Source organism: Panthera onca, chromosome B2 (genome assembly GCF_046562875.1).
Source record: "Panthera onca isolate mPanOnc1 chromosome B2, mPanOnc1 haplotype 2, whole genome shotgun sequence".
NCBI lineage: Eukaryota > Metazoa > Chordata > Mammalia > Carnivora > Felidae > Panthera > Panthera onca.
Window position 1 is genome coordinate 149,554,866 of NC_138343.1, and position 16,958 is coordinate 149,571,823.

The 16,958-nt window shown below is 59.3% G+C and overlaps 1 protein-coding gene across 3 annotated transcripts in view; it reads left to right on the plus strand.

Moving 5' to 3' along the window:
* KIF25 (kinesin family member 25) overlaps positions 1–14,087 on the plus strand; it is a 45,161-nt gene extending 31,074 nt beyond the window's left edge. For 2 of the 3 annotated variants that reach the window (XM_081795796.1, XM_081795794.1), the window contains 7 exons: positions 4,476–4,550; positions 6,731–6,880; positions 10,249–10,425; positions 11,404–11,555; positions 12,689–12,862; positions 13,201–13,356; positions 13,814–14,087. In XM_081795796.1, the coding sequence (XP_081651922.1) occupies positions 4,476–4,550; positions 6,731–6,880; positions 10,249–10,425; positions 11,404–11,555; positions 12,689–12,862; positions 13,201–13,356; positions 13,814–13,968 (1,039 nt within the window). In that variant the 3' untranslated portion in view covers positions 13,969–14,087. The remainder of the gene's footprint in view (positions 1–4,475; positions 4,551–6,730; positions 6,881–10,248; positions 10,426–11,403; positions 11,556–12,688; positions 12,863–13,200; positions 13,357–13,813) is intronic. The other variant, XM_081795795.1, reaches the window with a different exon arrangement.
* Positions 14,088–16,958: the final 2,871 nt, after the last annotated feature.

Below are 16,958 nucleotides of genomic sequence, written 5' to 3' on the forward strand. Positions count from 1 at the left end.
CGCTGCCACGGGGCGGGTCTTCAATCCCCCTCGTGTTCCTGTGGCTTCTCACATGTTCCAAGCACGTCTGTGCAGGTCCCGGGGCTTGGCCTTGTCAGGAGCCCCTGGACGGGCACCGCGGGGGGAGAAGCCAGGGCCGGCCGCTCACACGCCTTTCCAGGGTCAAGTCTGGGCCGTCGTGTGCCTGCCGCGGCCGTGGGACCCGGGAAGGGGGGCAGGGCGCTGGGGGCGGGGACGCATCTGTCGGTGTCACGGGGACCCTGTTTTGGGGAGCCGGTGGGGGGGGGGGCAGCACGCCATACACATTGGGGTCAGACTGAAGGAGAAGGTCTCGATTGTGGTGTTTGGGCTGAACAAAAAAAAGAAAGGAAGGAATTTGCGCCAGTCGCTGTCCATCCAAGCAAGAAGCAATAATTCACATTTAAATCTCCGTAAGAATTTATTTTGGGGAAGAATTTATTCAGGATTGTCCCACTTCAAAATCAGCAGAACATATGGGTCTTATGAAATCAGAGCACTGTTTATTTTATAAGAGCTTTTGACGGAACTAATAAATGTCAAAATATTTTATTTCAGGGTTGAAAGAAACTCTCAACAGTTTCAGTACTTAGCTCCTTTTTAAAAATAAATATGTGTGAAGGGGAAAATACGTTCCTTCCTAAAAAATTCAGGAAAAGTATGAACGGGCCCAGAGTCAGAAGACCACTGCTATCTTCTAAGTGGGATAAAAATACATTATTATTTTTTAAAATGGCAAATTAAAAGTGGCAGCCATTGACCCAAAATGCCATAAGAAACATAAGAAGTAATTTCATTATTTTGAGCATAACGGACGTATCAGGTAGTTGAAGGACTCTTGGCTGTGTCCCCCCGTTACACGCATTCATGCTGTGACGTCCCCACGTTTGCGTCGATTCCTGGGGTCGTGAGTTCGAGCCCTCCCTGAGCTCATGTTACGGGCTGGCGGGGCTGGAGGTGAGCTGACGGTGTCTGCACCGGTCCTGACGTTCTGTTAACCAGGAGTTAACCAGGCAGAGAAGAGAGGACATTCCGGTAGGGAGACAAAAGGGTCAAAGGCACAGAGGAGACAGGAGCAGAGGGTCAGAGACCCCACAGGGTCAGGACCGCAGTATGGCCGGGCGCACCCTGGAGACGGTGGGGGTGCTGGCCGTGTGGAGAGGACCCCCAGGACGGCTTCGCCTTCCCCCTGGCAAGTGAAGATCGGGTTAGCCCTGCCGGTCAGCTGGCCCGCCACCCCCCCGGCCCCCGTGCCCACAGCTTCCCGCCAGGACGTGCCTGGACCTGGGGCCTCCCAGCTTCTGGCCTCCACCCAGCTTCTCTGGTGGGAGGCCGGACACCCTGTCGGGCAGCTAACAGCCTCCTGCAGCTTTTTCTCCAGTGAGCTTGCGTCTCTAGATGTGTTTCTACAAGATACAGAGAGGACTTCTGATATAAGAAGAAATATAGGGAACATGTTCCTGCGTAAGGAACACGTAAGAAATGGAAGGAGATGTTACAACACAATCAGCATTGGCCTTTTTCTTTGTTTTCCGGAGCACTTTGTATGTTAGGGATATTGATCTCTTGTCTGTGATTTAAGTTGCAACCGTTTTTCCAAGTTTGTTATTTTGCCTTGTTTTTGCTTCTGAAAGCTCTTACCTGTGCCAAAGCTGTCCCCCTGTTAACTTAATTATAGTGACAAAGGCCACCAGGTTAGAGAAGAATAAACCCACGTGTTCTGATATTTGTGTGGTTTGACTTCTCACATTAAACTTACGACCCGTCTGGAACATCCTAGAATATTGTCTTGGGATGGATCCCATTTTATGTTTTTCCACGTGCCTCCCCAGTTAGTGACACCACTTAGGGAAACACATCTTTTCCCCGCTGATCTGAGATGCTTCCTTTATCACACAGCTGCCACACGCGGGTCCAGTTCTAGACTTGTCTCGGGTGCCCTGGACGCCCCCTCCCCCGGCTCAGGTGCACGGCCACAGCCTCGGGTGCAGGCTTCACAGCACACGGAGGGTCCCCAGGGACAGCCCCACCCCCGCTCCTTCTCTCTCCGGGGTTTTCCTTTCTGTTCTGACCTCTTGTTTTGCCAACGCAATTGTATAATCACATTACCTGGCTCCAGAGAAAAACGTGATGGCATCTGTGGTATTTGGGGGTGTTTTGGGGGGGAGTAAGGCAAGTTTATAAACTAACTTTGGAAAAGACTGACTTCCTCACAGAGTTGAGTCTTGCTGTCCAAGTACGTGGTCTGTCTTTTTATTTGCTTGAGTTGGGTTATGTCTTTCAGGAGAGTTTTATAGTTTTCTCCGTAAAGGATGTGGACATTTCTCATGAGGGTTATGGCTGGGTTTTCAGTTCGCTTTCCTCCTGCCATCGATGGGAACTTCCTCCCACGGTGTCTTCTGACTCAGCTGTTCGTGTGCACGAGTGTGACTGATGTTTGCACGGATCCACGAGGCCCGCCACCTCTCTCACTGCCCCTGCGCAAAGTCGCGTCCTTTGACTCTGGAGTGGCCGGTGCACGACCACAGGTCACGTCCGGTGGAGTCAGTGTCCCGCCCGGGTCTTATGTCATCGCTTCCCTGTGTCCACCTGGGCTCCTGAGTAATGACTCGATACAGTGTTACCAAGTGCAGGTGGTACAGGACCCTTAGCCTTGGCTTCACGTTGGTGGCAAAGACCTGAGTGTTTAAGTAAGACGTTCACAGAGCCTCAACTAGTTACTATTTAGGAAAAGTTTGCTGACCCCTACTATAGATGAGAGATTTAGAAGATGTTTGGCCAGTGGCCATGGGAATGCCTTGTTTGAATCGTGATTTTTAAAAGCCGACAGGAAAAATAAGCCCGCCGGCGAGCTGGAGAAACGTCAGAGAACGCTGGACGGCTTTGGGGGTGACACTAAGGAATTACTGCTAGTCTTCCAAAATGTGGTGACGGTGACATTGTGATGTTTTTGGAACAGTCACGTCCTTTTCAGACACACATTGAAACATTTGCAGACAAAGCAGATGGACACGAGGCCAGCTTCAACCGGCTGCGGGCGGAAGGCGGGTTTGTGCAAAGTAGACGGGCCCTGGGGAGTTGGGGGACAAGTTAAAACAGAGATTCAAGAGCTCAGCATCGCACCCCTTGCTCTAAATGACCCCCTGATCATGCACGATGACCCACATTTTATAAGGGATTCCTCCGAAGTTTAAAATTAATCCCGCTTTGGGGCGCCTGGGTGGTTCAGTCACTTAAGCGCCAACTTCGGCTCAGGTCACGATCTCACGGTCGGTGGGTTCGAGCCCCGCGTCGGGCTCTGTGCTGACATCTTGGAGCCTGGAGCCTGCTTCAGATTCTGTGTCTCCCTCACTCTCTAGCCCTCCCCGACTCTCTCTCTCTCTGTCTCTCTCTCTCTCTCAAAAATCCGGGCACCTGAGTGGCTCAGTCAGTTTTGAGTCCCGACTTCCACTTGGATTATGATCTCACGGTTCATGGGTTCGAGCCCCGTGTCGGGCTCTGTGCTGGCGGCTCGGAGCCTGGAGCCTGTTTCGGATTCCGTGTCTCCCTCTCTCTCCGCCCCTCCCCTGTCCATGCTCTTTCTCTCCCTCAAAAATAAATAAACATTAAAAAGTAAAATAAAATTAATCCTGCTTCTAGAGATAACGGATCAATTGGACATTATGAAACATTTTAAAAATGAAAGAAGAGAAAAGTTTGGTTCCAGCCGAATACGAACCTGTATTTCAGGAGCCTAAGCTTGGATGCAGGGGGCACTCGATTCGGTACATCTGCCCCCCGCGTGCTTTGCGCGCTCGGTAGTCTGGCACAAAGCCCGCTCTGCGGCTGCATTCCGGTCTTGTTTCAAATTGTGCAGTGAACTGCATTTTTTGGAAGTCCTTCCTGCTTGGCTGTATTTGTGGGAGCTTCTAAACACAGAGCCACACTGATGCCCTCACACAGCAGACACCCCGTCCTGGTGCCCAGCTAACCTGGGGCCTAGGAAAACAATACTGTTTGTTAAGAGCTCCAGCATAAAAATCAAATACTGTGTATCAAATGTTGCCTGGACTATGATTTTTACACTATTATTGTTGGACCCACTTAAGTGGAGCTAATTTCGTTCCGGGATAATTACATGGTATCCTTTCTTTCTGTCTTTCTTTCTTTCTTTCTTTCTTTCTTTCTTTCTTTCTTTCTTTCGCTTGCTTTTTCTTTCTGCTTTGCAGGCATTCATAATTTTGCTTATTGTGTTTTTATAACAGAGGAGACAATTCTTCCGGCTTCCTTAACCTCTGTTAGCTTGAAAGGCCATGGAATTAACCTTTTCTTGTTGAAGGAAAAAAAGGGATCTTGACGATGTTGGGGCTCCTATGGGAAGTGGACGAAGATAGCGTTCTCGGCAGGTTTTCCTGCTTGGTTACTGAGGTAAATCTCTTTTTCTTCCAACTGTGCATCATCTTCCCTGTGCCTCTCAGAGTTTATGGCCCCGCGGAATCCCAGCAAGCGGTATTTGGGGATGTGCGCCCCCTGCTTACGTCACTCTTGGACGGGTGAGTTAAAACATCTCCAAGGTCAGTGATCACAGTTAGAGGCAGATGTCATTCCTGCTACAGGATGAGTGTATCACGTTAGAGCCCGAGCATTTCATACAACGCAGAGCAACCCGTAGCCCCGTTGTTGATTAGTGGCCATGGGGGGTGGGGGGGGCTGGGTGTGCCAGGAGAAGGACCAAGTGGGACTCGAGGGAGGGCGTCCGTGAGCACACCTGCCTCGGGTCCTAAAGATGTTCTAGTCACGTGTGTGCGGGCTGACGGCCGTGAGCACCTGCTCCGGTTCTCTCTGGGATCCTTTGTGCATTTTAGAATTTTCAGGAGGTCTGTGAAGCATGTTAACTCTAGATTGAGGAACTCACCAGCCCTTCGAGAAGGAGCCTCTGGCCCCGGGTCCCACCTTCGGAGTTGCTGTGTCTTTAGCAACGAGTGGAGCCAGGTTTGTGTAGCTGACACCGAACGCCAGGACTTCCTACCTCAGGGTGCCTGGAGGAACCCCAGTTTGGAGGCGGAGGCTGCGTGCAGTGTCCTGAAGAAGGCGTGTTTGTGTTTGCCCGGCAGAGGCTGCCACACGGCCAACGTCGGCAGCACGGAAGCTGTAACGACAGGGCTGTCTCCGCCCGCGGCGTTCTAGCATCCAAATGCACGGCGGGGGCCCGAGAGGGGGCCAGGTCCTCACGGGAGAGCCACGTGGCTCTCCTGGCACACGCCCGCGGGGCCCACCCTGCACTATGACAGCTTCTGCTACAGCTCTTCTCCCGGAAGAGCTGAATGTGGGGGTTTTATATCCTCCCCCAAAAGTTCTTCCACTGGGAGCCACGGGAGAGCTCTGTTTTCTTTTAAGCAGGCCTCTCTTTAGTAAGCAGGTTCCAGAAATAGAAAAGGCGTGGTGGTTGCACGATCGTCCCCAGAGCTGCCTTTCCACTTTAAATGCGAAACAGATGGCCTTGTTAAGTCCTGAGAGGCTTTCTTCAAGAGGCTTCCTTCCTCTCCACGTCCCTAAAGGGTTCGCGAGGTCCCCGTCAGGGCTCGCTTATCTGCTGTGGTCCAAGGTGTGCACACGCCTGTCCTCGGGGCAGGGGCAGGTGCGGGGAGGCTTTTGTTACCAAAAACGCCGGGTGGTAGGCCCCCTGGGTCCCTGCTAAAGGCAGCAGCCAGTCAGAACACTCTGCAAGGTGCTGTGATCGAAGCAACAGCCTCTGTGAGTTTGGCTTGCTGGGGATACTTCAGGCTGTCATCGATTAAAGGTCGATCAGTTAACTCAGCGTCTCTGAGATGGGCCCTGAGCCACCTCTGAGGTGCACGGTCTCACCTCCCCCGTGACGTGACGGGGGTCAGGGCTTAGCCTTCCGCCCCTGGAGGTCTGGGACACCTGTACCCACACAGCCCCGCCTATAAGTCCACATCATTTATCTATTTATATCATATCCTATAAATTTACATCTATTTCAAATACTGTTTCCATGTTCCCATCTTTCCGTTGTTTCGGGCTGAAGAAACAGCTGGAAGGAAATGTAGAGGGCCAGCCACCGTCCGTGTCCCGGGGGACGTGACCCGTCTGTGGGGTGTGGGGGGCCGCTCGCCTGTCAGAAACGCTGTGGCACACACCGGCTGACCGTGGGTGTGGAAACACCCAGCCCCTTGAACTAACAAAGCACAAGAATATGCCACGATCGTTAAGCACGATGCTGTCAGCAATGCCCCGGGTCATGTGCGTGATGGGGAGGTATCGTAGGACGGCCCAGGACAGCGTGCAGACCTCTGCGTCACTCCATGTGCATCAGAAGCCCCAGCTGACCGGGCTGCACGGAAGGTGGACGGGGACGACGAGGGGTCTCGCTCAGGCCGGAATCCCCGCGTGCACCTTGAGCGCAGGGCGCCAGCAGCGGGCGCCTGGAGGAAACACGGAGTCACGGAGGAGAAGCGGGTGCCGATGAGATACGTGCTGTGTGTGTGGACGTGACTGTGGTTGAATCCCATGCTGTGAACCACATGGCTGCAGGGATTGCGCACAGAAGAGCTGCAGTTCTAAGAAAGCCTGACTCGTAAGGGCGGGAGAAACGGACTACAGAGCAAAATGTGTGGCATTGTCCATCCAAGTAAACGCTTTTCTTAGAATCCAGTCAGGGCAGGAGACGCGCCGTGCACTTTCCGGCACTCAAATCCGTGTTGGGTTTTAGGTACAACGTTTGCATCATGGCTTACGGACAGACAGGATGTGGCAAGAGTTACACCATGCTGGGTCCACAGTCCACGGGGGAGCCCGTCCCGCCGTGGGAACCGCACAGCGACCTGGGAGTCCTGCCCAGGGCTGCCGGAGAGCTCTTCAGGTACCTGGGGGGCAGCGAGCAGGGGACCAGAGCAGCGGGGGTGGGGGGACGGGAGGGTGCGGAGACCACACCTGGTGCTCCTCCCAGGACCCACGACAAACCACGCAGTGTTCAAACACTCCACGCCTCGGTACCACAGACGCTAGAAATTCTTAAGGCACATTTATGTCGAAACGCTTCGTTAAGACAAAACCGCTGGAAGGAGATCCCTAGCGAGACAGCTTCCCTGGCCGGGAGAGGGCCGCGCACGGAATTTTTTCTGTTCTAGAATGGGAAGGGGACCGAGGGAAACCTCCGTTGTTCTTTCCTCGCCTCCTGGCCCTGGAAAGAGTAGACACATCTGGTTTACTTCTTTGGAGTTACAGGGAGCTGGGCACATTGGGGACGCTCCTGTCCCGTGAACACATCCCCACAAGGGACCCGCTGCATATTATGGTTTTACCAACACAATTACTCTTGGAAACAGATAGCAGCAGGCCGTCCTCCGCAACCCAAGTTACCAAGGAATTCTGGAACAGAGCTGTGGTCCCACACTCCACCCCCTTGGCCCAGACACCAGCCCTCCCTGCCTTCAGGGAGCCGCCCTGCAAGATACACTTTCTTGGGGTGTCTAGGTGGCTCGTTCAGTAAGCATCCGACTTCAGGTCAGGATCTCGCGGTCTGTGAGTTCGAGCCCCGAGCCGGGCTCTGTGCCGGCAGCTCGGAGCCTGGAGCCTGCTTCCGGATTCTGTCTGTCCTTCTCTCTCTGCCCTTCCCCTGCTCATGGTCTCTCTCTCTCTCTCTCTCAAAAATAAATAAACATTGGGGTGCCTGGGTAGCTCAGTTGGTTGAGCGACCGACTTCGGCTCAGCTCATGATCTCAGGGTCTGCGAGTCGGAGCCCCGCGTCGGGCTCTGTGCCGGCAGCTCGGAGCCTGGAGCCTGCTTCGGATTCTGTCTCCCTCTGTCTCTGCCCCTCCCCTGTTCACACTCTGTTTCTCTCTGTCTCCCTCTCAAAAATGAATAAACACAAAAAAGAATTTTAAAAAAAGACACACCTTCTCACATTTGCACACCGCTGACTGCAGCCGTGTGCACTGTGTTCCCATGAAGACGTGGCTCCTTGCCCTGAGATTCGGTTTTTGTCCCTGTGTCTCCTTGCCCGGCCCTTCTGTGTCTTAAAATCAGAGCCAAAGACATAAGAACTCCCACACAGCCTAATATTTTGGTGCCTCTTCAAACCGATATTCTTTAAATATTTGTGCACACAGACACGTTCATTTATTAAGTTTACTGACAAGCTGTCAGCACAGGTGAGGTTGTGCTGTGTAACAACCATTGTAGAAACCTCAGTGGCCGCGAGGCCAGTGAGGGGGCCTGCCCCTCCTGAGGGTGTGCGTTGTCAGAGATGGGGGAGGAGGGCCCGGGGCAGCCCTGGCCTCCCTCCCCCCCGCCCCGGGGAGGAGCACATCAGTCCCCAGGGTGGGTGGGGGGCTTGTGGACAGCGGCTCAGCCTGCCCACCGTAGGTCACAGAGACCTCCATGTGGGGACACTGAATTTCAAGGGGCTAGAACCCCAGCGGGTGTCATGGGCATCCTCAGCAGAGCCAAGCCGGGGCTGGCCCGAGAGCCGACGGCTTCTCCCCCAGGGAAGCCTCCCCGGGCAGTGGCCCGTGGCTCTCCCAGCTGTCACGTGGAAGGAGGGACACGGCAGGGACCCGGGAGTCAGGGAGAGGACCCGCGGCAGATGCCCCAGGGAAGGGGCCCCGGGGCAGCGGCCGGTCCAGCCTCTGTGCCCCTCACTGGAGCCTTCGGACCCCGGGCGTTGATCTTGGAGGATGTTTTCGTGAACCTTTCACCCTAAAGAATCTTGGTCTCGGACGGCCGAGGTTACCAAGGGTGGCCCTGCCATTGTGAACACGATGACGGCCACCCGGGGACCCTCTCGGGCCCTCCTGAGCCCAGAGCTCCCACTGTGTCCTTCCCGGGTGATCTCAGCCGATCGGCAGACGTCGGGAGGGTTTTCTGGCCGCCGGGCCAAGGGCACGAGGGATTCACAGGGTGAGCGTGGTGACTTTCCGCCCTCACAAAGTCCAGAGTGAAAGCAGCCGGGCGGTGACGATCCAGCAGCACGTGCAGAGGGGGAGGGGAGGGGAGGGGACGCCCGCCCTGCCTCAGTGCCCCCCTTTGGAACCTCGCGGGGCCTCGCACACCTGTGTGTAAGACGCATCACACTGTGCTGTAACTGGAACACGTGTACTTGCCGGCCACACACCGGCTTCTTCGAGGCAAAGACCGAACCGCCTTTCAGCACTGTTGGCAGAAGCCAGCGAGCTGAGGGACAAACGAATCAATCGAGGACCTAATTTCCCGGAAGACGATCTTCACAGGAGCTCTCCCTGTATTATGTGGATGAGAGACTTCTAATCCGGGTTTTGTGACAGCCAGAGACACGGCCCGTCACCCGGGGCAGGGAACCACGCCGAGGTCACATTTGTGATTTTCTGGCGTGAGGAGGGGACGCGCGGCCCCCACCCAGCGGTGTCTCCGGCTGGAGGGTCACTCTGCTCGAGTCCCCCGGGGAGACCCCAGCACCGAGAGTAATCCCAATCCGAGGTCTGTGCCAGGAATTCTCTTCCTGGGAGGATTTAATTTATTTTTCTCTCATTTTACCTTTTTTCATTTTCGTGACCGTGTCACCAGGAGACAATAATTGCCCATTTTATTCTTGGCTCCCTCGTGGCTCCTAAGGAAACCCCCGAGCCGGCAGCGCCTGGATTAGACACACCCAGACTGTGTTTTCCCGAAGTGCCAGGCCGCCCACACGGGTTCCAGCCCGGGGCCAGGACTCCCTTACGGACAGGAAGGCATCCTAGCCAGAGTGAAATGGGCCTTAACTGTGTGCGTGTCGGGGAAGCTGTGACCCCCACAAGACACGGGGAGGCCTCAGTGATGAGGGGCTGTGCGGGTGGCCACTCTCCCCCTGGGTGGGGTTGTGGGTCTGTCTCCAGGCGTGTGGACGAGGCAAGCCCCAGTTCCGGAACAGTGCTGGAAATCCTCTGGGCTCCTGTGCGGGGATGAAACTCGGGAGCAGGGGGGCTTTCCGAGTCGAGGCCACGAGTTCTCTGTACCTCTTCTCCTCGTGGGCTTGGGATCCTAAGGGTACCGAGGGCCAGAATCGTTGATTTAGATACAACTCAGATAAAATCGCTGTTCCCAAGGCCGTTACTTACCCTACAATGTAAAGAGAACATTCCAGTCTTCCTGCGTGCTTGTGCTGTTAGTAAGATGCTGCCCTAATGCCGAGTGTTGTCACCTCCTTCTGAAAGCCATTCTTCCACAGCTTTCTCCAAGGGGTTACCCAAGTCCCTTGTGTCCCCCCATCCCCAGGCTTATCTCAGAAAACCCGTCAAGGAGCCTGAAGGTTGACGTGTCGATAGTGGAAGTTTATAATAACGACATTTTTGACCTTCTGGCCAAAGACGGTCGCACAGCAGCGTCTGGGCCCAAGCGTGAGGCGCTGACCGCCCAGGAGGCAAAGCCGGAGGTCTGTCTGCTGACCCGAGAGTGAGTATTCCGCGTGGCCCTTCAGCCACTCACAGGACCCCAAGCAGAGCTGGCCACGCCTCCCTGATGGGCCCTTCCTCCCGGGGACCACACGGCGCTTTTGTGCTTAGGATGTGTTCCACATTTTTCAATTCGCCTTAGAAATTATCTTTTTTAAATGACAATTAAAACAGACAAGTCCGTTAACCTTTTAAAATATCTTGATGAAAATTTGATAGAACATGTTCTATTCCCGAAGAGGGAACGAGCCCGGAGAAATGGTCTTGCCCGCCGTCCCTCGGTCACGTACAGACGCCCTCATTCCACTGGCAGGCACCAATAATTAACCACCTTGTAAGAAAGGACGTCCCCTTGTGTTGATTAAATATGCTCCTAAAGCTCCTAAATATGCTCCTGAATCCACGTCTGGGGGGTGGGGGGAGGCTGGGTCCCCTTGGTGACGAGGGTTAGGGCGGCGAGCCTGGCGTCCCAGAGTTAGTAAGTGAAGGGTCTGCAGCTGTTTCCAGTGTCTGGAAAAACCTACAGGAAATGATGCCTTTGGCCACAAGTTTGCACAAAGTAAGCAGAACTTTCAGCTTTTGTCTGATAGGCTGAACAAAATCGCTCCTGCTGATGGAAACCTCTGCTTAGGTGTTAGTCACTAACTAGAACAGGGAAACAGACTCTTCCTGGAGTCCGTGGGAGCGTAATAAATAAAGGAATGCTTGATGTTCAAAAGGTTGAGAACCTCCACTTGGCCCCCCCAGACGGTTGAATATTTCAGAGTAAAGCAATTCACAATAAGTAAGCCGGGCGTCAGAAAAGGTGAACGTCTGATTTGCTACGCCTTATTTTGTCTAAGCTGTGCTCCAGACCGCTCTCACAGTGGGCACACTTGGTTTACGTGGGCCGAGGGTGGAGGGCGTCCCTCGCGTTGCCGGGGGCCAGCTCCCCATCACCCCCCCGCCCCCCCCCTCCCCCCCCCCCCCGCTCTGCCAGGCCCGTCCACAGTGCCGCGGAGTTCATGGCGCTCGCTGCTGGGAGCCTGCAGCTCAGGGCGGAGCTGGCCACCTCAGTGCACGCCAATTCTTCCAGATCCCACCTGATAATAACGGCGACTCTGACCACAGCCCCCGCCCGTGGCAGCCTCGGTAAGTGGCCCCGCGCGCCTGGTCAGGGCACGGAATGAAATCCACGTAAAAGGAAAGGAGCCCGCGCACCTGCAGGCTCTGAGGCATCATCGCACGGGCCCCGGCTGGGAGTGGCGAACACATCTGCAGGCTCTGGAACCAGGCTGGGGGGAAAGGGGATGGGGGGTGGGGGGGGGGTTCTTCGTTAACCAGGAGCGGGCGTGTTTGCATCTGGGCACACGGTGCACACGTCACCTGTGAGATTGCAGATGCGATGTGGGCTTAGAAGGTCGCAAACCCGAGTTGCCAGGGTCTGTCTCGGTGAGGACGAGGACCAGGGCCGCGTACACGGGCCGCCCACCCGACTCTCCAGCACCGGGGCGCTGCCCGGCCATCAGGCCCCGAGGCTGGGAAGGACGGAGCCCGAGGAGCCCGACTTCTGCCAGCTCACGGAGCCAGAGCTCACCCGCGGAGGAAGGCTGGGGCAGGGCCCAACTTCACACGGCGGTGACACAGACGCCGGGTGCCAGCGGGTCAACGCTCACTCTGCCTGCAGGCCGGTGTGGGCGGCCCGCTCCCGCCCATGACCGCCCTGCGCCCCAGAGCTCGGCCTGACTGGTCCCAGGAGGGGCTCGCCCGCAGGGAGGGGACATCTGTCCGGGAGCCCACGGTCGGTCTCCACACGTGGAAACGCAGCAGAGACCAGGGTGGCTTTTATGTTCGTTTTTGTCCCATTCTGTGTATTTTTAATGTTTTCCACGGTGAGCATACACTACTTAGGTTTTTAAAAACTCTCTTGAAGAAGCCATCTTGGGAATAGCACGCGATGAGACGGACACACACCCCAGAGGGAGGCATGGGTCTGTCGGGATTTCTCAGGAGGATTCGGAGACAAACGGTGGGGCTCACAGGCTTTTCGGACTGGGTTTTAATCAACTGTCATGACCGAACATTTCCAAGAATGTCACTCTGTTCGTGGGACGAGGTGGGCGCAAGCCCCAGCTTCCGCAGCGGTGGCCTCCCTCTGGAAGCCCCTCCCGCCGCAGCCCTGCCCGCCTGCAGGGGGAGTGTGTTCCTCTCCGGAGGGTGGCGCTCCGGGCAGAAGTCCCGCTCCACAGCGCCACTGAGGGAGGCCTCGTGGACCCCCCTCCTAGGTGCGCGTCACCCCCGTGCAGCTGAGCAGCAGGCCAACGGGCCGTGGCCGGAGGGGAGCAGGCGGAGCGCGTCGGGGGGCAGAGCCTGGCCTGGGGCCCTGGGGGCCCAGCGACCCGCGGAGCAGGTGCACGCCAAGCTTCAGCTCGTGGACCTGGCCGGCAGCGAGTGTGTGGGTGAGCGCAGGGCAGGCACCTCTCTGGGGCCAGCGGGCCGCGCGGGCCGTGGGTGCCGGGCACTGTTCCCTTCTGCTGTCTTCTCTCCCGTCCCGCCGTGGGCGCGGTCTCACCACCGCCCCCAGGCGTGAGAACCCCCAAGCCGTGCTGTTCTCCGCGGCTCTTGCCCACCTGTTCCTGGTGAGGCGCACTGGGGGGTCTCCCCGGCCGGTGTGCCCCCCACGCAGCGCACACGCCCTGAGACGTCCCGGTTTTGCTCTTCCTGGCTCGTTCCTTGACATCGTTAAAGACTTTGTTGCACATCCTAACTGTGTGGCCGGGTCTTTGCACTTGCCCAGGTGTGTCTGGAGTGACAGGATCGGCCCTGAGGGAGACTTCGTTCATCAACCGGAGCCTGGCGGCCCTCGCGGATGTCCTGGGGGCCCTGGCGGAGCGTCGAGGCCACGTCCCATACCGGAACAGCAAGCTTACCCACTTTCTTCAGGACGTTCTCGGTAAGGGACCTCCCCCGGGACGCGACCCGGGGCGGTGACCTACCGCCCTGTCCCCTGCCTCGGGCACACCCGCTCCCCCTGGACATGTCCCCCCGGGGGACTTCCTGGCTCCCCGGGTCACCATCGTCCTTCCCACAGCATTTCTCCGTCTTTCCTCGGCTCCCCGTTCCCCCTGGTCTTTGCTGTTCCTTCAGTGCTGCTCAGCCTTCCCCGTCGTCCGAAAAGCGAGGCAGCTTCTGCGGGGACCTGGGTGCGGGGGCTCGGGGAGGGTGCCCCGCCCTGCAAGGCCGGACCCCGCGGCCCGCGCCCCCAGCAGGAGGGGCTCGGCCCTGCCACCGCTGGGGGCCAGGCCCGCGTCCCTGCCGGCGGTGCCCCAACCCCACGCGGCCTCAAGTCGTGTAGAGGCGCCGTCTTTCCTCGGGGTCCTTTCCACCTGCTGCTCCGTCCTGTCATAAAGGTGGCGACGCGAAGCTGCTGGTGATCCTGTGCGTGTCCCCCTGCCGGAAGCACGTGGCCGAGACGCTGCGGTGCCTGGGGTTTGGGGCCCGGGCGAGGCAAGTCCAGCGCGGCCAAGCCAGAGGGGGCAGTCCCGCCCCCCGAAAACCCAGGTGACGGAGAAGCGGAGGCTGGGTTGCACGTGGCAATGGGCTAACCCCCCCCCCCCCCCGAAACGAGTTTCCTGTTGTCACTTGACGACGTCCGCGCCCGAAAATGAGCTCATTTGTTCCGGACTTCCTTGCGCCTGTTTTCAAGGAAACGGCCACACACGCCGACCCTTCAAGGCGGCAGAGGCTCCCAGGCGGATGCGGGCGTGTCCGAGGCGCCCCTCTGGGTTGGGGGACTTGGGGGCGCTCTCGGGGACAAGCACGGGGAGCCACGCTGCGTGCGGCCGGAGGGGGGTGCGCAGACCCGGCAAGGCCCCGGGATCGGAGCGCCGGGGCCGGGACCGCGGCCGCGTGGCCGGGACGGATTCCTCCGCCCCCAAAGCCCCTGCCGTCACCTGCGAGACGCCGCACAGCAACCCCCGGGGCGCGGCCGTCTCGCTCCTCCTCCTGACGGCCCGCCCGCAGGCCGACGTCCCAGAGCCGGGCGTGACGCGTGACGCGTGACGCGGCTCCGGGCGGTGCGGCCGCGGGCCGCCTGACGCACAAGCGCGCATGTCACCGCGTCGGCACGGCGGCGGCTGGAAACCGTGCCGAGACGCAGCGCAGGCGCGGCCAGGCCGACGCACCAACCGCGCTTGGGTCTGCGTTCGCGCCCGTGCGGCTCAGACGCAGCCTCCGGAGTCACGGTGGCGCCTGGGCCCGGAGCGCAAACGGCCTCGCTGTGAGGAGACTGCGCTCAGGCCTCGGCCCGAGTCACGGGGGCGGAGGGAGCGCGCGGTCCCCGGCGACGGGGCGCGGACCGACGGTCCCGCGCCCTGCGTGTGTCCGCCCGGACGGGCGCGGCCTCCCCGCAGCCCCGCGTCCCGCCGCCCCCGGACGCCCCTGGGGACCCGGGGGCTCCGGCCTCTCGAGGCTGCCGCGGTGGAGGCCCGGCTGTGGGGGCGTCACGGCACCGGGGCCCGACCGCGCAGTGGCAGGTGCGTCCGCAGGAGAGCGAGCGAGCGCACGGCCCGGACGCGCCCTCAGGGGCCCTGTCGGCACTTGGCCGTGGCCGCCCGAGCCCCCAGGTTCTCGGCCGTCGCCGTTCCGTGTCGGCGGTGATGACGCCCCAAACCTCCGGTCTCTGACGCGGCGAGCTGGGCCAAGTCAGAAAACGCTTCATCTGAGGTTCCCTCCCAGGAACCGAGCCCTGGCCTCAGGGCGGGCGTCACTGTGCGGGCGCCAGAGAACGACCCGGGGCTCAGGGCCTCTCCCCGACCTGCCCCTGCCCCCCGTGCGGCTCTGGGGGCTGCACACATAACGGCCTGGCTCTGTCTCCTCACCCCACGGGCCCGAGTGTCTCCCAAGCTGGGGGCCCAGGGGCGTAGGAGGGGTGCGTGGGGGGGGGGGGGGCTTGCGGCCAGCCCATGGCTTCCTCGGCAGCACCACATGCCCTGACACTCGTGGAGCACTGTCCCCATTGGGCCCTGGGGCCTTCACACACCCCCCCCCCCCACGGCCACACGCTGGAAGCCCACCCACGGGGACACTACAGTCAACCCAACAAACCCCCCTGAAGACTCCAGAAGCAGGATGGGAATCAGTCCTGCCCTAGCCTGCCCCTCCCCCGGGACCCCTGACATGATCACGACATCTGTGGGCACGGGGGGGGGGGGGGGGGGGGGCTCACGAGAACGAGGGGTGTGTGGACTAGAACCCACTCCCCAGACGGGGGCCCAGGCGCTGCTGTCCCCAGACAGGACAGGTCTGACATGAGGGCCGAGGGAGGCAGCCCGCCCGTCCGCAGTGCAGACACCTGCTTCAGGCCCCCCGTTCCCCTCTGGGGACTCTGCCTCCCAGGCTTGCCCTCCATCGACAGGCCAACTGCCGGCCCTGTGCTGCCCCCCACCCCGCCCCGTTCCCTTCCTCAGGCACAGTTCCCACCAGTGGGCGCCTGCCTGCGTCCACGTGCACAGGCCCCCCCGCTCCCCCCCGGGGCTGGTCTCCCGCATTCTTAGAACCTGCCCACAAGGATGCTCTCTCTCCCTTCCTCGGCACCCCCCACCCCCAGCCGTGTTTTGGGTGCTGAACGAGTGTGATGTCAGAAGGAAGTCACATCCCCCTCAACACTGACTTTCAGTTGGTGCTGTGGCCCGAACGCGTGGCCTTGAGCCCTTGTGTCTACAGTGAAGCCATGGAAGGGGCCACGTGGGGCGCAGCCGTCTCCGGGGTGGGCTCGGCACCGAGGTGGCCACAGGGACCGAGTGGCGTGGGGGTGGGTGACCAGGGGCAGCCAGCAGGCGGGGGCGGGGCGGGGAGGCCGGGGCTCGAGGCCACAACGGGGACCGCTGGGGGCGTCCTGCTCCTGCGGGAAACAGGGTAAGATCCCTGCTGGTGACGTAAGTGTGCGGCGAGCGCTGGGACCCAAGTTAAGAATGTCCGGTCGGAACGTCGCAGAAGCTGGCGAAGAGCGCGGACCATCCGAGGTTCCCAGCACCTCCCGTCTTCTGTCCGCCTTCGGGGCGAGGCCGGCACCCCCTTCTGGAGCATCACCGCCGGCCATCTGGCTCCTGGTGCTGGTGCCTTCGGGGCGTGCTCACTGGAAGCTCGAAGGTCGCAGTGGGCAGCATGAGAGGGCCATCAGGGCTGCTGTCCCCGCCCGGCCGTTCCCCCTTCCAGTCCCCGCGTGCGTCCCACCAGGCCGGCCCTGCCTCCTGAAGACCAGTGCTGCCCCGCCCGGGGCGGTCACCCGAGGACCCCACAGACAACCCTACCCGCCTGCAAGTCTGCTTCCCTTGGCTGGACCTCACACACCGGTGCCCACAGGCTCGGGCTCCGTCCAGGCCCTTCGGCGAGAGGCCAGCGAACCAGCCCTCGTCGGGCAGTTATCGGGTCTTAACCGCTTGTGGCGAAAAAGTCTCCATTTTGCCAATTTTAGAAAACCACGTAGCTGTGTGCTGCTGGGGCCCAAAGCCGAACACTGGTGGGCGTCGTGGCCCCCCTGCTCCCGCACGGAAG